Source organism: Protopterus annectens, chromosome 10.part0, assembly GCF_019279795.1.
Source record: "Protopterus annectens isolate FY-2018-M chromosome 10.part0, PAN1.0, whole genome shotgun sequence".
In the NCBI taxonomy this organism is placed as follows: domain Eukaryota; kingdom Metazoa; phylum Chordata; order Ceratodontiformes; family Protopteridae; genus Protopterus; species Protopterus annectens.
In genome coordinates, this window is record NC_056744.1 from 1,824,001,392 (window position 1) to 1,824,024,485 (window position 23,094).

General features: G+C 43.0%; 1 protein-coding gene across 4 annotated transcripts in view; it reads left to right on the forward strand.

The window, feature by feature from the left end:
* The window catches only part of PFAS (phosphoribosylformylglycinamidine synthase), a 517,919-nt gene that overhangs the window by 307,479 nt on the left and 187,346 nt on the right, over positions 1 to 23,094 (forward strand). For all 4 annotated transcript variants that reach the window (XM_044086680.1, XM_044086681.1, XM_044086677.1 and 1 more), the window contains one exon: positions 6,737 to 6,853. In XM_044086680.1, coding sequence (XP_043942615.1) covers positions 6,737 to 6,853 — 117 coding nt within the window. The remainder of the gene's footprint in view (positions 1 to 6,736; positions 6,854 to 23,094) is intronic.

Below are 23,094 nucleotides of genomic sequence, written 5' to 3' on the forward strand. Positions count from 1 at the left end.
TGACGAGTAGAGGGGCACTATAACCTCTTTATTTCTAGATGCGAACCTTTTAGTAATTAGATGGGCCACATAGAAGGATTTCCTAACTACTTTGGCAATATGATTATCAAAGGAGCGGTTACTATCTACCTGGGTCCCCAGATCTCTTATTACCTCTTCTGTATTAAGGGGGCTGCCACCTATGTGGTAATTCGTGGGTGTTTTGTTTTTCCCAAACAGGATGACTATGCATTTTTTGGCATTTAGCATGAGGCCATGACTTTAACACCAGGTGTCCGTCTCAGTAAGGCCCATTTGGAGGATGTCCATGTCAGCCGGAGAGTCAATTATGGCTACCACTTTGCAGTCATTGGCGAACTTGGTTAGCCATAATCCTCCTGTGTTTGCCTGTACTTCTGAGAAGTATATGCCGAACAGTAGGGGTCCCAGGACCGAGCCTTGCGGGACACCACTTGTGACTTGTTTAAAGTCGGACCTAGAGCTCGCTATTCTTACAGTGTGAGTTCTGTCTGTAAGCCAGTTGGCAACTCATCTCGTGACGTAGGGGTTTATGTTCAGGCTGGTGAGTTTTTCTGTAATACCTGAGTGGGGAATGGTGTTGAAAGCCTTGGCGAGGTCAAGGTAGGCTGTGTGAACCACCTTTCCCCTGTCTATGGCCTTGGTGACTGTCACGAAGAAGTCAACCAGGTTTAGTAGGCATGATCTGCCCTTAACAAAGCCGAACTGGGTTGGTCAAGTGTTTGGAGGTTCCCAATGTCTTTGTTAATGAGTTCCATGATGATGCGCTCCATAGCCTTGCAGACCAGACTAGTCAGGGTTATGGGGTGATAGTTACCAGGGTCAGTTGTGGCCCCTCCTTTGTGGAGAGGCATAACCGTTGCTGTGTGCCATTCTATGGGCATGTAGCCTGTGGAGAGGCTGAGGTTGAACAGCGTGTTTAGGTGGGGGGGTTAGTTCTTTCTGTAGTTCGTGCAAGACGCAGCCTGGGACACCATCTGGTCCCATTGACGCTGTGTTTTTGAAAGGGCTGTTTTCACCTGCGCGTCTGTGATTTTTGGGACACTACACTTTTCTGGTATTGTGGACCCTTTTGGAGGTGAGAGGGGGTGAAGTTTGCACTGACTCTATCTGCCAGGATGTTGGCAATATCAGTAGGTTCAGTGTATTTTGTGCTATTTTGCACTAGTTCAGTTCATATCTGCGAGTTGCCACTTAGATTCTTAACATAGCTAAAGAAGGCTTTATGGTTATCTTTCGAATCCTTGGCTATTTTAGCCTTGGATGATTTCATGAGGGACCTTAGTTTCTTACCGATACTGATCAGGGATGTCTTTCCTTCTTGGGATTTGCTTTTTTTTCTGAACTAGTTTCCTCCTCCTATTGTATAGCCTGTTTATTGCAGGGGTCCACCAAACTGGTTTCCTTCTCTTAGAGGAGCAGTCTTGGTTTTGCTAGGGATGGCACAATCCGTGCATCCTTGTAGGTGCTCATAGAGTGCATTTGTAAAGGTTTCTGCATCTTGGGCAGCGTTATCCTTTAGCGTGGGGGCTATGAATCTTACCGCCTCTGTCTTAAGTAAGGTGAAGCCTTCTGTCATTATTTGTTCAAGCTTGTACTTATGGCACTTCTCACATTTCAGATATATTGTCGATAATTTTCTCCCCCCAACACTGTCTGATTCTATTACCAATCTTCCTGTCATTCACGTGCTCTTGTGCCCTTGACCACCGACCCTTACTGATTTACCTTGCACCAACTGTGGAACTTTAGTCCTACCTCCCTTCAGCTCTGGCCACGTCTCCAGTAATTAATTTATTCCCCTTCCCTTCCTGCTGTTGGATTAGTTGGTCCAGGAAATTTACTCCTTTACACAGGCAAACAATAAATCAGTTTGTGGGTACAGTACTCTGAAGAAAAAAAGTATTTATCCTCTCTGACCTCAAGCAGCACTAAGTCTTAAACAGCCATTTTTGAGAGCTGCCATTCAGTAAACTGTCCTTTTAACTATTTTACAGCTTGTACCGTTTTGGTGTGGAGGTACTGTCAGAATTAACGCACATTCTTTGCAGGCGGCTAATTGCATCTTGACCTTCAGTTTTGGTACTGTTGCCAGGTCAGTGCCCATTTAAACATTCTAGAAACAACATGATAAAGTACCAAAGTTCCAAGCAGGATTTGTAAGAAGTCAGCTGAGCGGGAGTTGAGTTTATTATTATTATTATTATTTGGATGTGTTTATTGGGTAGTACACTGATCTCAGTGGACCAGTTACAGACTTAGAGTCAAGGTGAATAAAACACAGTGTAAGGCAGATATACAAAAGAAGTAATGTGCAGAACTTTTAGCCATGAGATGTTGAAAGTCCGTTTATATACCAGGTGGGTATAAGTACAGGTAATCGCTGTATTGGAACGTCCAGATCTTCGCTATTGTCGTCACAGATGGATTGATCCCACTTTTGAACTTTGACGGGATATTAAGACAGAAGACAAGAAGAAAGAGGAAATTAAAAAAAAAATAAAAAGGAGGGTTAGGAGAGTGAGATGGCAGTAAAGACTTCATCTGAAGAAACACAGTGGGTATTAGTAGGTGGGGTGATGAGCCATGCAAGTGTGATTTTAAGTTACACAAAATGTACTAAAAAACGTAAAGTAGTTTAGAGGGTGGTGGTGCCACACAAGCCTTTGGGTAACGTAAGTAAACCCCTACATGGTACTTATGAGCATTGTTGTTAATGTTGCAGCCATATCTGAACATTCGATGCTGCTGTGGGAATTGGGATATGATATTACCTTTTCTAAGGATGTTTAGGAGAGGATTTGTAGCGGTTTTAAACCAAAAATGCATTAAGCAGTACTGTGGAAGATTTTTATTAGGCGAGAGAGAGAGAAAACTGCTGCATATAAACCTGAGGACCTCTAGTGGCTGTCTGCATATGTAAACCCTAGACGCGAGTCATGGCTGACTGTGTGTGTAACCCTAGATGTGAGTAGTGGCTGACTGCGTATGTAAATCCTAGGTGCGAGTAGTGGCTGACCGCGTGTGTAAACCCTAGATGTGAGTAGTGGCTGACCGCGTGTGTAAACCCTAGATGTGAGTAGTGGCTGACCGCGTGTGTAAACCCTAGATGTGAGTAGTGGCTGACCTCGTGCATAAACCCTAGATGTGAGTAGTGGCTGACCACGTATGTAAACCCTAGATGTGAGTTGTGGCTGACCATGTGTATAAATCCTAGATGTGAATAGTGGCTGACTGCGTGTGTAAACCCTAGATGTGAATAGTGGCTGACTGCGTGTGTAAACCCTAGATGTGAATAGTGGCTGACTCGTGTGTAAACCCTAGATGTGAATAGTGGCTGACTGCGTGTGTAAACCCTAGATGTGAATAGTGGCTGACTGCGTGTGTAAACCCTAGATGTGAATAGTGGCTGACTGCGTGTGTAAACCCTAGATGTGAATAGTGGCTGACTGCGTGTGTAAACCCTAGATGTGAATAGTGGTTGACTGCGTGTGTAAACCCTAGATGTGAATAGTGGCTGACTGCATGTGTAAACCCTAGATGTGAATAGTGGCTGACCACGTGTGTAAACTCTAGATGTGTGAGAAAAAGCAGAAGTAATGGTTTTCATGGTGGAGTCGGGAGCAGCTGCGGTGATGGAGAACGTTAATATTCCAGCGGTGAAGTGCATCTGAAGGTTGTCTGAATACAGAGTAGGGAGGAAAAGAGAGATGGTGCAAGCTGGATTTGAGCAGAAGGCAAATACTGTAACAACTAAGCTGACGTTCTCGATCTGCTACTTACTTAAAAGGTGTTGGAAGTTAGGGCCGTGAGAACCATTAGATAGCAGTGATCATGTTCCACTCTGGAGCCGAAATCGAAAAGCCAGTTACATTGCTAACCCTGCCAAAGTGTGGTACATAACTCCAGAGAAGGACTGCTATAGTGAACCTGTTGTTTTGTGGTGCATGACCTTTGAGGCAGTGGCAGGAAAGACAGGAATGTCAGTAATCTTGCCACAGTGCGAGTCATGATCCCTGGGTCAGTGACGGCAAGGACACGTACAATATTTACCCTGCCAGACTGTGGTTCCTGATTCTTGGGCCAGGAAGGATAGGTACATCAGTGACCCTGACAGTGTGTGGTTCCTAATCCTTGGTGTAGAGGCAGGAAGGACAAGTACAACAGTGACCCTACCAGAGTGTGATTCTCAGTCCTTGGTGCAGGGACAGGAAGGACAGATCCAGCAGTGACCCTGTCATAATGCCATTCCTAACCTGCCACAGTGTAGTTACTAATCCATGAGGCAAAGATGGGTAGGACACTTAGAATACTGCCCCTGCCACTGTGGGGTACATGATTTCTGAGGCAGCATTAGGAAGGACAGGCACATCAGTGACCCTGAGACACTGTAGTTCGTGATCCATGGGTTAAGATTGAAAGGGACAGCTACAGCACTGACCCTGCCACAGTTTGATTCATGATTTCTGGGGAGTAAGATTGAATGAAACATTTACACGGTTGACCACCCATAGTGTAGGTCTGGATTTTTGAGGCATGGTTGAGAAAGATAAATAGGCCAAACACCTGAAACTGCTTGAAAGTAGATGTCAACCTTCTTGATACCTCAGGGAAAGGTAATATTGTCAGGGGGAGGAATTTTACATCTCTGAAAGACACAAGGGGTACATCAGTTGTATAAGGTAGTTGCAGTGTTTAGTTCTGGTAGATATTGGGGGCTGTGGAGAGAGGGTACTGATAAATGCTTTCTTGCCAAGTTTGTGTTCTGTAAGTACACATAGGATAGGGGCACGGAGTTGGTAGTATATTGTCCAGTAGAGTTTTAACATGAGCACACTTTGGGTATGGGCACGGAGTTGGAAGTGTATTGTCCAGTAGAGTTTTAATGTAAGTACATGTAGGGTATGGGCACGGAGTTGGTAGTATATTTGTCTAGTAGAGTTTTAATACAAGTACATGTAGGGTTTGTGCATGGAGTTGGCAGTATATTGTCTAGTAGAGTTTTAACTTAAGTACACGTAGGATATGGGCACCGAGTTGGTAGTGTATTGTTCAGTAGAGTTTTAACAGATCACTCATCTAAAAAAAAACTTTATATGAATTGTTTTCTCACCACATATTGTTCTAAAATCTCAGTTCCTGTGTTTTTTTTTTTTTTTTGTAATACAGCAATAAACATTTAATATTTGTTACTGGTTTTCTTGCATTGTCATTTATTTAAAGATTATCATGGTAAGCCTACAAGATAAAACACAAATGTCCCTTCTCAGGGGTGACCTGGGAGCACTGTCTGGTTAAGTGAGTTGGTCAGAGACATAAACTAGGCAAATGGAGGATGAGGGATTCAAGCCTAAACTACAGGAAGTAGCTTAACAGCTCATGGCCTTAATCCTGTGTAGTAACTGACGGATCTTGTTCTTCCCTGTTATTTTAGCAGCTGTCCTTTGAATTTTAATTTTATTTTCTTTTTATTGGTTAAATATTTTATATAATGTTGTATCAGGTAGATTTACAAAATACTTGCTCGTAAAATTATTCCTCAAGTCCTTTTGCATCGTTGTTTCATTGAGGTACACTTTGTGAGAGGCCAATTCAAGTCAATATCAGACTTTTTTAATGAATAACTAAAATGCTTTATAAAATCATTTAGTAGGTAAATTGACAGAAAATAAGTATTTTTTTTCAAAAATCTGTGCTTAGCATATGTTTTAAGGTAGATGGATTGTGAACATTGCAGTCCAGCTTTGTGTGTGTGTGTGTGGCTGGGGGGGGTGCTGGGGGTGCTGAACCCCTGAGTGTTTTGTCTGTCCATTACGACATTGTATAGAATGTCTGTCCATTACGACATTGTATAGAAGTCCCATCTGCTTGAGTTAGTGGTAGCTCAGGTGAATGTAAAAGATCTCATGGCACCTGTCAAGAAGAGTAGGGAAAGTTCCCCAATACCCCGGTCAAATTGACTTAGTAGTATAAAAATACCGTCTTGGTTCTGCCCTGAAAAGATGCCACTAGCCTAGTGGGACTAGCCCGGTCAACAAAGGATAAAAAAATAAATAAAATAAAAATAGAGTGAGACATTCTGAAGGTGTTTCTCAAGAACAATATTTTGTTGAAATATCTCTGTACGTCAGCAGTTTCCTGCCCTCCCCACTGGACTGTGGGGTTTTACTTTTCTGTAGTATATTCACCATTAGACTTTGATCCCAGCTTGGTGGCCTAGAGAAGAAAGACCGAGATGTGAGCCTCAGACTCTTTCTGCAGATCAGGTTGTCTTATGTTTTTACTCCCCCATGAGGCAGGGCATGCTGGAACTGGAATCACACTCACTGCATAAAGTCTTTGAATGTGCCTGGGAAGTACTTGACAGCCTTCTCCTGAGGGTCTCCTCATCCTATACACTGGCTTCCCTAATTTGTCACCTCCAGAAGATAGCTTTCATTGGTCGCTTCATACTCTCCCCACCTCCCCTTTTGAAGCCCTCTGATTCCTTGGGTTATTGTTTTTGTGCGGTCATCAGTTTGCCAAACTGACAAAAAGTTGACCCATGTTTGTGCAGACTCCATAGTTATTGTGGGAATAAAGCAACTGTTGAAGTGTGTGTGCATGTTTTGTAGGAGCAGACCTTATGACTTTGATCTTTGTCTCCATTTTATCTCTGCAGATGGTTTTGTTTTCCTTAATGCATTATAATGAATTGTCCTAATTTTCTCCTTTGCAGAACGTATTTTGAGCTCAGGACATGACATTAGTGATGGAGGACTCATAACTTGCCTTCTTGAGATGGCATTTGCAGGCAATCGTGGCATTGATGTTGACCTGTCCACCCAAGGAAGCGGTGAGTAGTGCACATTGTTAATCACCTACGGGCCTTATAATGGCATTGAGAAAAGAGTGAGTTCGTACTGTGAAGGATTCAAGCTCTCAGGTTTGAGAATAAGAACACTGCTGTCATTCAAGGAGTAAGTGTTGTGAATATTATTTAAGTGTCTGTGCTGAAGAACATTTAGATTTCAAAATAATTTCTTTTAAGTTTTATTTTTAGTACTTGGCAAAGAGTATTTTACAGGTCTGTGAATTGTACTGCTCTAGTGTAAACTCTGCTGCCTCTTACACCATTCCCCAGTGGAGTGTTTGGTAACAACCGCGTAATACAGGAAGGATAGCATGAGTTATGAGCCATACCAGGGGTCTGTACTGTACAGTCTCAGCACAAGGATGCTAGACAACCAGGTTATTGGATGACATCTGATTACAGCTCAACACATATGGTCATTGTGCAGCTATGATTTGGTGCTTATTATACAATAATTGATGATTAGTATTCCAGAACCTGCACACTGATTTGGCAAACCAATCAACATGCTGATGGTAAATCGAGTGTTCCTCACAGGAACAAGTCTGGTGAATTTAACACCAGTAAACTGCTCCATGGAGCAGAACAATACGCTGTACTAAAATAAATAAAACAAAACATATAAATGTTGAAGCCATGAGTGCCACAGTAAAGAGCTCCATAGGTTCATAGATTAGTACTAAGCTAACTACCCTTGTGAACCATTTTAAGCCTAGCCAGTTATCCCTTGTGAGACTCAAACCCTGCACCTTGTGTTTGCAAGGCAAATACCTTAACCATTAGGCCACCCTCCCAACCCATGGCATGTATTGGCAGTGCTTACCTGTTGGCACAGATTTTGCCGTTAATTTACTGACTTGACTCCTCGTCTGAATCCACCAGACAAAACATTGTATTTTTAAATGTGAGGCAAAGGTGTACACATTTTATCAAAGCCTATTCAACCCATGTAGACAACAAAAACAAAAAAGAAAAAAAAGTCAGAGAGAGCATTGTGCTGGGCAGCCACAGAGCATGCCACGCATGTGTCTTTGATGCCACAGACTATCAGAAGCAGGCGGAAGAGCACTCAAGTTCTTCTGTACAAAGGCATTATTTCTAAAAGCAAGATTTTTGTTGTTAAGTAATGTCATTGCATAATAGTAATAATCCAGTTGTGTGTGTGGGTAATAAAGGATTTACTTTGGCTTTGTTTAATCTTTCTGGCTTCACCCTCATGATCAAACAGTGTCAACCATGGGTAAATCCTGCTGTACCCAGACCCAGTCATGGATTATTGTTAAATTGGCCTACCCATTCCTGCAGGACATAGTTGTTTTTGTGTTCTGGTAATGTGAGTTATCTGTGACCATAGGCGGGGTGCATATGTTGTACCATTACCGTAGAATAACAGACTTGGTGGTGGACAAGAGCTCTATATAAAAACAACTTTACACACTTGGGTGTGCATGTGCACATTTAAACAAAATGAGTTACTATAGTCCTGACTGGATCCCTTGTTTGTTGTGATGTAATCACTTTAGTCCAGTGTAGTCAAGATGCTGAGGTAACTAAATAAGTAAATGTTGAGGTACATAACTAGGGGTGACAGTCGAGACACTGAGGTCAGGGGTGGTAAGGCAGCCTCTGCAGCACTGTGCCCAGCCACTCAGGGAAGGGTAGTAAATGCAGAGTGCAATGTTGTTAAACTGATGAGAGGGGTATGTAAGTTGAGGTAGGAGGCAGGACTTAGCTGTGTTATGCACAGAGGTTTGAAGGTTGGCACACGGCATTGTCAGGGGGATCCTGCTGGCACAGGGAGTTAAGGCAGTGAGCTGTAGTTCCTATGGTACGTGGTTTAATTCCTTCAGCCCTCATGAGTCTGCAATGTGGCCTTGAGCAAGTCACTTGACCAGATATTGTTTTTGGGATTTGGACTAGGCTCCACAGTGGTCCCCAGGTCTGCAAGTCTAATAATCACCTATGAAACTATGATAAGTGGAAATGTGAAGTTAAAGCGAAGGAAGGTTCTAGAGAGGCAAAGGGGGGACACTGCTGGAAGGCTGAGGATTCATGACAGGTTTAAATTTAACTGTAGGTAAAACAGAAGTCATTTTTTTTCTTGGTCACAGCAGCGTTGTTAATGTCTCTGCATTACTCTTAAGCTTGTATTATTATAATTCAGCCACCTGTTACTCCACTCCTATTTATTTGGCAACCCATGACATATGGGTAATGACTTAGCAGGTGAAATTCATCTGACTTTAGAGTTCTTCAGCACATGTAGCTATGCAGTATAAGATCTCATTGGCTCTCTTGAGATGGCATTTACAGTACCTAGAACTTTGATCAGTACATCAGGACTGCAGAGATTCAGCTTTATTTTTTTCACAGATCTAGTCTCTTGCAATTATACTACTAGAATTTGTCAGCCTGAAAGAAATAATATTTGGATTTCACCCATGCTCCTTAGTTAAATGTAGTGATATCTGTCAGGTGACTGACCGCTCCCATCTGGCAGCAAATAAGGAAAATGCCCAAGTCAGATCAGTGTAACAGGTCATCCTGCCTTCTTTAGATGCTGTCTGGTGCTTCAGAGTTTGCCTTACTTGTTGGTGTCTGAAAGTTGTTACCTCACCCTGGCTCTTCTGCTTTGTGCCTGGAAGTTAACATTTCATTTTGCAGGTGCTTGGGTCCTCTTCCTGCAACTGTCCTGTGATATGTTACTCTGTCTCCTTTGTTTTGCTGCTGGTACTTTGGTTCCTACCCAGCATCCTGTGGCTGCTGATGGACTCTCCCTGCTTCCAGCTCCCGCTACTTGTTACTTTTTCCTGCGTCTTCATTGCTGCTGTTTGGTCTCGTATGCCGATTCCTATATGTAGTTCTCCGCACTTTCTCCTGCTTCATTTGCCTGGTGCTTGGAGCTTGGCAACTCTCTCTGCATGTTGTCTAGAGCTTGGCACTTCAATCTGCTTCGTCTTCCTGGTGTCCAGAGCTTGAGATCTCATGCGGCTTCCTTTGCCTGTTATCTTGAGCATGTCATTTTGCTCTGATTTCTCTGCATTGTGTCTAGAGCTTGGCATTTCTTATTGTTTCCTTTACCGATTAACTAGAGCTTGGCACCTCTGCATGCCTTTTCTGGTCAGTGCTTGGCATTTTCGCCAGTGGCATTTGCACTGCTGTGTTGCAGTTCAGATTCCCCATAACTCACAGGTCTCTTGTTCAACTCGCAGCTTAGATGCAATAAGAATACGATCCTGCCATTATTACAAAGGACAGTCCTATTAGTGTGACCCCGTGCAGTGCCTGATGGTTCTCATCTGCCCAGTGATGATCCTCCTGTGGTATCCACACCCCCACACCAGTGCTCACCTTCTGTCCACACAGAACACCATCTGCTCTGAATTAAATGCATACACAATCCTTTACACCTACATTCAGAACAGCACAGGTAAAATTCTTGACTTTCAGGCCTGCATGGCATGGTTACATCCCTCACAGCAGTGCAGTAGTCCTGACTAGGTTTCTACCTTTTAAAGAATGAACTCTCTTTTCTTGCTCTCTCTAGATGGATACTTTCCTTTTAGAAATGGTGGAGTTAACCTTTGGTATGGGAATATAGTTGTCTGTCCGAATCAATCTTTCAGCAGCCCTCCCTCCCCCTTCAGTCTCCTGTCAAGGGAGGTAGGAGAGTGGCCATAGCTTCACATTTACTAGGCTTAAAATGAACAGAAGTCAAATGTCCAAGAGCAGGCATGCTAACACGGAACACAAGGAAAAAATGCACCAAGGCAAGTGACATGATAAAAAAAAATTCTAACTTTAACAATTTAGGTGCTTTCTTCTCTCAAATCAGTGCACAGAGACTTGACAAAAATTATATAAATGTAGGACTCATTAAAAGCTGTCTGTCTCCACCATACATAAAAGTGACTAATACGAACAAAATAAAATTACCCATTTATGTTTGTGTGTTTTTACTACATCCATAAAATTTGCATCTTCATTCAACCCTGGAAATACTTTGGAGTTGAATAACACTTGTCAGTTTTACTCTTTGTAACCCAAAGCATTGCTCAGGCCTCCTCCATAAAATTTAAAGGCAACATAATCTAATATATAAAATACATTTCTTAAAATTAACAGAATTCAGTGAATGCTTAAAAAGGGCATTATTTTTATCCCTCTTAGAAATAGCATAGTCATGGGTGTAGATTCTTTTACTGAAAGCCATTGAAGTGCATCTGATATAAACTGTAAAGACTGAAGCGTAATTAGTGGTATAACATAATTAAAATAGTCAAATTTCTCAAATGAACAAAAATGTGAGTCTCATTTTACATTAAGTAGAAACTTCTGACTCTGTCTAGTGTCCGATTGTTGGCAGACTTCCTTTCAAAATCTATTTTAACATGAAATGGTAGTTTTAAAAACAGAATCCTTACCTGTTGTAACTTTACATGTCCTTCGTTTCACTGTTGCAGTATTCTTAATACAAGGATCCCCTGCCATGGGCGGTCCAACGTCCGGTCGGTATACCAAGCCTTTAGGTTGTTCTTGCTATGAGGTACATCACAGGTATGCTCCCCACGCAAGGCGTAGGGCATAAAGGTAATCAGAACTACTTAGCCACCAGTCCAAACACTTCATCTTTGATCGTAGGTCTGATCGCAGAGTCATTGCTGGTTACCTAGCCATTCAAATAAGTGCGCTGCTGTGGTTTTTTGACTTATCGTTTTTTGGTTTCAGCGTTTGTGTTGTTGTGGGTTTCATGTCATCCAGAAAGGGTAAATGCCAGTGTGGGAGACAGATTCCCCCATAAAGACCACCGCGAACAGTGCTTATTTTGTTTTAGGAGTTTCTTACTACCATATGTCCTGTACTATTTATCAGGCTTTTTTTCCAAAGACCTTACGTAGTCGTCTTTTATCCCTCACCACTTGTCTTGAAAACCAATGTCTAAAGCTTTTAGCCAAAGACACTATGGAAGATACTTCCCAGCCTGAGGGTCAGCCATCTTCGAAGAAGCAGGCTAAAAAAGTCAGGTCAGATTCTTCAGCTGTACCTCCTCCACCAGATGTCTCTCTTGAGGCTGGTGAAAGCCTGGAGGATCATCCGGTTTCTGGGCTGGGTTTCTCTGCCATGACCAGTTCAGAGGCCTGCATGGATCTTGTTTCCCACATGCCCTTGGAGGCCTTGTAGATGTTCCTTTCAGATGCCCAGGGGGAACCGCAGCTGATTGTCACTGAAGGGCCTAGGGGGAGTTCTTCAGATACTGGTTAGGTAAGAGGTCCCGAATGTGATTGAGTGTAGGCTGGTGTCGGAGCCTTCTAATTTTCATAAGATGGACATCCCTTTACAAATGAAGCAAAAGATGAAGCATATTTCTTCTGCTTCCAAGGACCCCCAAAGTGAATGGCAGAATTTTGCACAGGGTTTGTTCAGTACTCTTATGGCCTTAAAGCCTCCTCATGGGGTCTCTGTCCTGGCTCCTCCTTGGTGGTCTTCCTCCCTCAAAAGGTGTAAGGATCAGGATTCCTCTGAAGTGAAATCTGATGAGGAATCCCTGGCCTGTTCTACCCAGATTCCTTCCCCTTTGGATTATGGTTCTGAGGAAGACTAGTATGCTAGTCCTGAATCTCCTTTTGAGGAGATTCCCTTTGAGAATCCATTACCAGGATGATGGAATTCTGTAAATGGGATTGTTCCCAAGTTTCTGAAGAGCAGAGGAGATATTGTGAGCTCCTTCAAATGGAATCTCCTGGACTCTGCTGTTCTTCTGTTTTGGACATTTTATTGGATGCCTTTTCATCTGCATCTCAGGCCTCAGACTCTCAGCCCCCTGCTCCTAAAAAAACAGCTTTTATAAAGTGCCTGATGACTGCACATTCCTTTATAAATGTCCATCTGCTGACTCTTTGGTGGCTTCTGTGGCATCTGACAAGCTTCTAAATTACTGCCTTCTACCAAACTTCTTCCTTCTGATAAAGACAGCAGGACTATGGAAAGGCTGTGTAAAAAGGTTTATACTTCAGCTACCCTAGCCTTTCGGGCTGTTAATTATCGGACTGATATGACCAGATGTGTTTTGGCCCTCCTTTCTCAGGCTATTATCGGACTGATATGACCAGATGTGTTTTGGCCATCCTTTCTCAGGTTTGCCTTCCTGCTTCTGAGGCTAAGACTTCTGCCAACAGGGGGTTTCTTCCCAGGTAGCTCACCATTTCTTTAAATGTAGCTGTGACGCAGCACATGCTCCTTCTAGGGCTGCTTCTTGCTGTGTGTTGGGGAGATATTCCTGGCTATGACTTCAACCTCTGCCTAATGATATGAAGGCTATGTTGATGGATGCTCTTCTGGACAATACATTTTTGTTTGATGCTGCTGCAGCTGATTTGTTTAAGTCCCTGCAGGAGCAAGGCAAGGCGTTACAGGACCTGAATGTTTTTCCCTTGTGCCAAAGGTTGAGAGAAACTATCCTAATAAACCGGCCTTTGTTAGAAGGCAGTCTCTTCCTCCTCCTCCTAAAGGCAAGAAAGGTGGTAAGAGGGTTCCTCCAACTAAATCTACACAGACCCCCCTCCTGCTCAGAAGCCTTCCTTTCCTGATAAATCAGGTGCTGTCTGACTACCAAATTCTTTCCAGCCACATTCCTCTTTCACATCATCTTTCTCTGTCTGTTCCTGTCTGATTAAGCATAATCCAGGACTCATGGTTCTTTCTATTATTCGCCAGGGGCATTTCATGGTTTGGAAATCCCCCCCCCCCTTCATGGGCATTCCTTAGCCACCTCAAGACCAATTGAGCTCTTTTCCAGAGGTACTTCAGGGCCTTTTTATTCATTCCGCTGCTCAAAGAGGGAAGGGTTTTTATTCTGGAATGTTTTTGGTCCCCGGGAAAGAGGGCATGTGGAGACCCATTTTGGATTTTTCTCACCTGAATACATTTCTGAAGGTTCCTTCCTTTTGAATGTTATCCTTTCTGACTTTATTTCCTCTTCTGCTTCCTCAGGCTTTTATGGTTTCTTTGGATCTCAGAGATGCTTACCTCCATATCCATATTCATTCCCTTTTCAAGAAGTTTTTGTTTCTCTCTTGCTTCCTGGCATTTTCACTTCTCTTCTTTGCCTTATGGCTTCTCTACTGCCCCAAGAGTATTCACCAAATGCCTAGCTCCCGTAATTGCTTTTTTGCAGGCTCAAAAGCATACAGGTCTTTTCTTATTTTAGACCTGCTTATTCAAGCCCCGTCTCCAGAGATTCTTTTACATACAGCACCTTCAGTGGGTCATCGCTCTGTTGCAAAGCCTGGGGTTCGCTGTAAATTTTCAAAAGTCCTTCCTGTCCCTGTCATGTGATCATTTTTTTTCTGGGATGCAGGATCCAGACTATTCCTATGCTAGCATCCATGCCTCGTCCCAAGGCTTGGACTCTAATTTTCTTTTCTCAGTCCCTTCTTTCTCTGGTCTTGATTTCAGCTGGGGAATTTCTTAGGGCTCTAGGATTCATTGCATCCACCATCCCTATGCTTCCTTTCCCCAGACTGCACATGAGAAAGCTCAGTGGTATCTGAAGTCAACTTGGCTCGTCATCCTTCATAGTTTCCAATCCCTCTTCTTTCATGTCTCAAGTTGGAATTTTAATGGTGGATTCACCAACTGAGTTTCAACCACACTTTTTTCTCAAGAGCTGTTCACAGATGCCTCAGATGGGGGGTTGTGAGTATCCTTTGGAAACCTAGAGATGCAGGGCCTTTGGTTTCCTCAGCAGTAGAAGGAGCACATCAGTATCAAGGAGATGCAAGCTCTTTTGGTGGCATTCACTGCTTGTCCTCTTCAAGGAGCATATCAGTATCAAGGAGATGCAAGCTCTTCTGGTGGCCTTCACTGCTTGTCCTCTTCAAAGGAGCACATCAGTATCAAGGAGATGCAAGCTCTTCTGGTGGCCCTCACTGCTTGTCATCCCCTTTGAAGGATCACATCAATATTAAGGAGATTCAAGCTCTTCTGGTGACCCTCACTGCTTGTCATCTTCTATGAAGGATTACATCAGTATCAAGGAGATGCAAGCTCTTCTGGTGGCCCTCACTGCTTGTCATCCTCTTTGAAGGAGCACATCAGTATCAAGGAGATGCAAACTCTTCTGTTGGCACTCACTGCTTGTCCTCTTTGAAGGAGCACATTAGTATCAATTAGATGCAAGCTCTTCTGGTGGCCCTCACTGCTTGTCATCCTCTTTGAAGGAACACATCAGTATCAAGGAGATGCAAGCTCTTCTGGTGGCACTCACTGCTTGTCGTCTCCTTTGAAGGATCACATCAATATCAAGGAGATGCAAGCTCTTCTGGTGGCACTCACTGCTTGTCCACTTCAAAGGAGCACATCATTATCAAGGAGATGCAAGCTCTTCTGGTGGCCCTCACTGCTTGCCATCCTCTTTGAAGGAGCACATTAGTATCAAGGAGATGCAAGCTCTTCTGGTGGCCTTCCCTGCTTGCCATCCTCTTTGAAGGAGCACATCAGTATCAAGGAGATGCAAGCTCTTCTGGTGACCCTCACTGCTTGTCATCCTCTTTGAAAGAGCACATCAATATCAAGGAGATGCAAGCTCTTGTGGTGACCCTCGCTGCTTGTCATCCTCTTTTTTTTCTCTAGGGCGCTTGAAGATCTTTACAGACAGCACCAAAGTGATGTGGTACATCAGCAAACCAGGGGGACAAGGTCCTATCTGCTTTGCAGTTTGGCACTCCAGGTTTTGGGAGTTAGCAATTCAGTACTAAATCACACTTCAGGCAGTGTACATTTCTTCAAGTCAGAATTTTGTGGCAGACTCCCTGAGCAGGTCCATAACGCACTCTCATGTGTGAATGCTTCACAGGGATGTGTTTCAGGACATTATCCACGAGTTGGGTATTCCTGAAGTAGGTCTCTTTGCCTGCCCTCTGAACAGGTAGCTTCCTCAGTTTTGTGCTAGGAATCCATGTCCTCTGGCCTGGATGGTGGACACCCACCCTGTCTTTTTCATGGAAGGGGATGTTTTCTTATGCCTTCCCCTCCCCTTCCTGTCATTCCAAAAGTCCCATGCAAGATAAAACAGGATGCTTCCAAAATCTTGCTGGTGACTCCCTTTTGGCCCAGACAGCGCTGGTTCCCTTTTCTTCTGCAGTTAGCCAAGGGCAATCGTCATAAGTTACCTCACAGGGTAGACCTACTCACCATGTCCACTTGTCCAGTCTTCAACTGAAACTGTGGGTGATAGGGTTTTGAATCCCTGTAGGCATCTTTTTTTTTTCTGAGGACATGCTTCAGGTTCTGCAGGAGGCCAGGAAAATCATGACTAGGAAATCCTTCTTGCCCAAATGGGAAGAGGTTTTCTGTTTGGTATTTTATTTATTTTATTTTATTTTATTTATTTTACATTTGTTGACCAGGCTAGTCTGGCTGGATACATGTCCATTTTCAGCAGAGGCCCGAGGAGAAAAGCTCCACTATATACTGGTACATTACATAAAATACATCACTGTAAGATACAAATTATAAGGATCTAAAGAACTATTTGAATGTAGGATAGTCACAATACAGAAGCATTTTTACAGAAATGTAAAATTCTTAAAATACTGTGTGGATTCCTATTCCCATAATATTAGCAAAAGCAGGAGTAGTAATATTGAAAAGAGAGAAGGTGGTGACACACACAAAGGTCTATACAATATAAATAGTATTAACAGTTATGATAAAACATTTGTGCCAGGGCACAAGTTTTAAGAGATAGATTTGCACAGCAGGGAGCAACGTGTAGGTTTAAGTGAGAGGAGAAATGGCAGGTTGCAGTAGTGTATCAAGTAAAGAGAAGAGACGTTATAGGAAAAGTAATATCTAAGTGGATACTAAGTAATGTCTAAGTGGATACTAAGTAATGTCTAAGTGGATACTAAGTAATGTCTAAGTGGATACTACTAAGTAATGTCTAAGTGGATACTACTAAGTAATGTCTAAGTGGATACTACTAAGTAATGTCTAAGTGGATACTACTAAGTAATGTCTAAGTGGATACTACTAAGTAATGTCTAAGTGGATACTACTAAGTAATGTCTAAGTGGATACTACTAAGTAATGTCTAAGTGGATACTACTAAGTAATGTCTAAGTGGATACTAAGTAATATCTAAGTGGATACCAGGTGAGCTACATAGGAGGACTGAATACTAGTAGTGGAGACAAAGTAGAAAAGTAATGGAGAGGCTACAAAGAGAGATGGGTGCTGAGGTCAGTCAGGATTAGAGCAAGGGCATAGCCAATTAGATTTGAAATGGTTCCTTAATTGTTTCTTGAAAAGTTTTGATGAGCCTAGGGAGGTCAGTTCTATGGGAAGTTTGTTCCAGTATGAGCCAACAACATTTGTAAACAAGGAGTCACCAGCTCTATTGTGTGATTTGTGAGTGGTGACTAGCAGTTTGTTTGCTGAGCGGAGGGAAGTAAGATTCCTGTAAGGGGTGACAAGGTTATTAAGTATTGGTGCATTATTAGGGTAATGGAGAATTGTATAGGTGATAACTAATTGATGGAGGAGAATAAGATTTTGAAGTTCAAGCCAGTCAAGTTTTTTGAGATTAACACAATGATGGGTATGAAATGGGGAACCTGTGGCAAATCTGGAAATGCTATGGTAGGCTGTGGCAAGTTTCTGAAGGTTAGATTTTGAAAGGTAGATAAAGGATGGGGAGGCATACAATAATGTAGAGATGAGTTTGGGCTAGAGACACCCTGCTAGTTGCTGTAAGAAAGGGCTTGAGTCTATAGAGGGCTCCTATCTTTTTATTAACGGCTTTGATGCTTAGGTCAGTGTTGCAATCAAAGTTCAGTTGATTATCTATTGTAAAGCCTAGTAGTTTAGTGGAATAATCAGGTGTAATGATAGTGCCATTGTCAGACACAACAGAGAAGGAGAAGGGGGCAGACAAGGGTAGGTGAGAAAAGTAATAATTTTTTTTTTTTTTTTTGGGATTGAGGAGGAGACAGATATGTTGGAACCATTTTTCTGCTGCTGTAAAGACTTTTTGGGTGGAAGAATGGAGTTCAGCTGGAGATACAGCAGAACAGATGAGAGTTGAATCATCTGCATACTGAATACATGTGGATGTTGGGAGTGAAATAGATAGGTTATTTATAAATATGGAGAAAAGAAGGGGACCTAGGATGGATCCTTGAGGGACACCGATAGTGACTGGGAGCTGAGAGGATAGATGGCTGGCCCAAAGCACTGCTTGTTTTTTATCTTTCAAGTAAGAGTCAAACCAGTGCAATGCCATAGAGTCAAGTGAGAGAGATTTCAAAGTGTCTAGCAGAAGTTGATGGTTCACCATATCAAAGGCTTTAGAGAGGTCAAGGAATAAAGCAGAGGAGAAAAGGTTGTTATTGCGATTTTTGTTGATATTGTCTGTAAAGGAGAGAAGAGCAGTGGAAGTGCTATAGAAAGGTCTAAAGCCATGTTGGGAGTCTGCAAGTAGGCTATTATGTAAGAGATGATTTAAAAGTTGTTGGTGTATACAACATTCCGTAATTTTAGATAGTGGTGATAGAAGGGCTATGGGACGGAAATTAGTAAGTTCATTAATGTTTCCTCTTTTATGCAGTTATTGTTCTGTTAATTAAGATGGAGACTGGGTATGCTAGTTCTGCTGCTGCTAGTTGCAGATATTCGGCTGGTAGTTGGTCGGCTGATGGAGTGCATGGTTTAAGTTTTGAGAGTAATTTACGTATATAGGTTGTGGATACTGTACTAAATTTTAGAGTGGGGGTGTTTATTTGAGGAGAGGTCTTTTGAAGGGAAGTGGGGGGAGCCATGGTGTTTGCTAGAGAGGTGACTGTTTCGGAGAAGAAGTTGGTGAATGTATTGGCAATTATGTTGGGAGGGGTCTGAGCTAGGTTAGTTGGAGTAGGTGTTTTGGTATTCCCTGGATGGAGCAGTTTATTGATTCCTGACCAGAATTTCTTGGGGTTAAGATTTTGATTTTGTTGATATTGAAGGTAATAATTTTTTTTATCAAGATTGGTGAGTTTTTTGTAGTATTTCTAAGGTGTTTGAAGTTTTGATGGTCCGTTGGGTTTTTTGTAGCTCTCCATTTTGACCATAATTTGTTTCTTAATAGCATAGTTTGCTTGGTTTCTTTAGAAAGTCAAGGGGCAGCTTTGGATCCTGTTCTAATTAAGCCGGGGGGGTGTGACGGTCAAGAATTTGGAGAAATGTGTTGTTGAAAAGGGTAACTGCTTCATCTAGGGGGAGGTGTTTTAGAGCTGATCAGTTGAACTCTGAGTTCATTACGGAAAGTAGGAAGGTTAAAGTTTTTTTTTTGTTACGTATAGTACGATAGATAGCCTGTTTGAGATTGTAAGTGATAGGTGGGTTTTGGTGTTATGCAGGAGTTCCAATCAATATTAAAGTCTCCTAATATTATGGTTTCCAGAGGAAAGTTGCAGGTGAGCCAGCTAAGAATGTTTTCAAGTGTATTTAAGTTGTTGCCAGGGGGGGTATAGGAACATATATATATGGCTTTGCTTTTATTTATTTGGAATTTGCAGCAGAGTATTTCAGCATTGGCAGGGGAGGGAGGCAGGGAGTCGATTGAGGACACCTGCAGTTTAGATTTCTAGAGTAAGGCAACTCCCCCACCCTTTTTGTTTAGACGATCCTGCCTTAAAATGCTATATCCAGGTGGGGTAAATTCATTGTCTTTGGTACCTGGTTTAAGCCAGGTTTCAGTAAGACAGAGGATATCAAATGCGTAGAAGTCAATTAAAGCATGGAGTTGTGTGATTTTGTTGTTAATGCTACGAATGTTTAGGTGCGCTATTGTATGAGAGTTAGAAGAGAAAGGTGAACTCAAGAGGTTAGTAGTTTGGTTAGCGAGGGAGTGGTGGAGGGAATTTTCAGGGCCAGGGTTGGGGTGAATGTCCCCGTGTAACAGTAGGAGTGTTTGTGGGAGTGGACGTGCTTTTGAGTTTTTAAAGGGTATTAGGTAGAACTTTTTTGTTATGTGATACCCGTTATGGAGTATTCTGTGATAGTGAGGGGTAAGGAAAGGGCAGGTAGACAGGAGGTTAATATAGGTTTGTTCAGATGGAAGGACAGTGGTAGTGTGTTTAGATATATTAGGAGATCTGCTAAGGGTAAGATACTCATAGGAAGTAAGAGTATAGTATAAAAGAAGGATGTTAAGGAGTAGCAGTGAGTAGAGTAGTTTAAAAGTGAAGGGCATATTAAGTTTGTTGAGCTTAGCAAGGTTGGAAATTAGAAGTAATTAGGGTGGTAGGGGATGGGTGTGGCTGTAGTACAGGAGTGGAGAGTCAGTAGGTGTGAACAAGGCAGGAAAATGTGATTGGAGGTGAGAATGTTGGGGGTGTGGCCGAGCAAGTATAAGGTTAGGGTCACTGGGGATGGGTGGGAATTGGGGGTAGGGGAGCAGAGTGAGCCCGTAGGGCGAACGGAGCAGGAAGAGACAAGTGAAGGAGAAGGAGTGAGAAAACAATCGGTAGAGAGAGAGCAGAAGGTAAGTTTGCTGAGATGTGTATTAGGTTGAGAGATTGACAGAGAAGTACAGTTGTAGGTAGGGATATAGAAGAATGACAGTAGGAGAAGATAGTAGGTTGTGAGAGGGATAGAGGTGGGTGTTTTCTGAGTGGAAGAAAACTGTGGAAAGGTAGTCCTGAGAGAGATAGTAGGGAAGAGGGCAGTAGAAGAGGAGCAATGGAACTAAGTAGGTAAAATGAGGAGGTGAGTGGCAGGAGAAGCAGGGGCAGTAGGAAGGTAGAGGAGCGCCACCTAGTGGGCAGTTAGATAGAAGCAACACAGTCTCAATATCCAGTTAGGGGGAGGAAGCTTATTGTGAGACAGTAAAAGTGTAGAAATACATAGGGAGGGCAGGGTTGATCAAAAGACAAGAAAAGGGGTGGAATTGGGGGAGTTTTGGCTGCAGGCTAACCTGGCAGGGAAGCACGCTGCGACCTACTAGTAATTATCTACTACCTGAAATCTTTACAAGGTTAGGAATAACACATACTTTCAAAGAAAGTTCCTTGCTGGGAGCAGATGGGAGTTTAATTTGGTTTAAGAATGTCCTTGGTTGTGGTTTCTTTAGTGTGGCCTTCCGGTAGGGAGCATTCAGAAGGGTAGAGCAGGATGGGCAGGATCACAAGCGTAGGACACAGCGAAACGCTGGAGCCAGGGATGCACAGCAGCCAGGGGGAGGTTAGTAGAATAAAGATGGCGCCTCCTTGAATGAGGTAGCTATATGGAGTGGGGGGTGGAAGTTAGGCAAGAAGAGGGAAGGGGTGAGTGGATAGAAAAGGAAGGAGAGTATATACCTAGTCCAGCTACAGAGTAGTGGTAACCTGGACCCACTTACTGTGGATGTTCTTTGGTTCTTTCTTATTTGTGTGAGTTGCTGAATGCTGGGTTGGCATATTCTTCTGTTAAAGCCCACCTCTCAGCTTTTTCTGCTTGTCTGCTTTTAACTCCTTCTTTGGACTTGAGTTTCGAGGTCAAACAGTTTTTTTAAAGGTGTCCCTCGTATTAAACCTCCCAGGAAGCCTGTTTCTCCTTCCTGTGATCTTAATTTTGTTTTGAAGTTGACTGGCTCCTTTTGAGCCTGCTGCTTCAGCTTCCTTACAGCATTGTTCTTGGAAGACTGTTCTTTTGTAAGCTCTTACTTCTGTTAGACGGGTATCTGAGCTGCAAGCCCTTATGGCTGTTCCTCTGTTTTTTAGTCTTTCATAAGGACACAGTGACTTTTCGTACCAATCCTTTTATGCCTGAGGTGCTGAATGAGTTGTTTCTTAATCAGTCGATAAATTTGCCCATGTTTTCCCCTTCTCCGCAATCAGCTAGTGAGCAGGAGTGGCCTTAGGTCAGCTGGTGCCCTAGGTAAAAGGGCTCCAAGGTGCCCCCCACCTCACCACCTGGTGTCCCCATCTTGATCTACCTATACCAAATGTTGTTGTTGTGTCTTTTGGCTTTTCCCGGTTAGGGGTCGCCACAGTGGAACTCCAGTCCACTTATGATTGGCAGTTGATTTTTACATGCTGAGTTGCCAGCCCTAATGCATAACCTTCAACGAAGGTATGCCCATTCATGCATGTCTCTACAGGAGACGCTCTAGCTGAGAATCGAATGGGACAACGTCTTGCTGTGAGGTGACAACGCTACCGCAGCACCACCACCGCACAAAATAAATACTGGAAATGTGCCCCTACTAGAGCGAAATGTGCCCCTACTAGAGCGGCGCCCAAGACGGCCACCTAGTTGGCCTATGCCTAAGGCCAGCTATGCTAGTGAGAAAGTGTTGCACAATTTGGATGTGCATAGATGGCACAAATTTTATTTGGACAAATCTAAAGATTTTAGAAAATCTGATCAGCTTCTTGTTTCTTTTCATCCTAGATCTTGAGGTTTGGCGATATTTCTTCCTGAATTTCTAAAGCCGTTTTTTTTTTTGATATTCGTATCATTCTAAGAGCCTTCCTTCTGTGGTTAAGGGTCACTCTGCTATGACTGTGGCTTCTTCTGGTATTTTTTTTCAAGGGTTTGTATACTAATTCTATCCTTGAGGCAGCTACCTGGTCTCCGGTGCATACCTTTACCAAACATTACAAGTTGGGTGTCATATCCAGGGCTAGAGCTGGTTTTACTAGGGCCATTCTTCATGGGTTCCTAGAAGGCTCTGCTGGCCCTTCCTCCACCCTAATCTTCTTTCTGAGCTTTTGTGCTTCCCTCGTGTAACGAACACTGCATCAGTGACATGGAAGGACATATTACAGTTGTGTAGAATCTCTTCACTCTCCCTAATGTAAGGAACACTGCATCAGTGACATGGAAGGACACAGTACAGCTGTGTAGAATCTCTTCACTCTCCCTAATGTAAGGAGTACTACAACAGTGACATGGAAGGACACAGTGCAGCTGTGTCGAATCTCTTCACTCTCCCTAATGTAAGGAACACTGCATCAGCGACATGGAAGGACACAGTACAGCTGTGTAGAATCTCTTCACTCTCCCTAATGTAAGGAACACTGCATCAGTGACATGGAAGGACACAGTGCAGCTGTGTCGAATCTCTTCACTCTCCCTAATGTAAGGAACACTGCATCAGTGACATGGAAGGACACAGTACAGCTGTGTCGAATCTCTTCACTCTCCCTAATGTAAGGAACACTGCATCAGTGACATGGAAGGACACAGTACAGCCGTGTCGA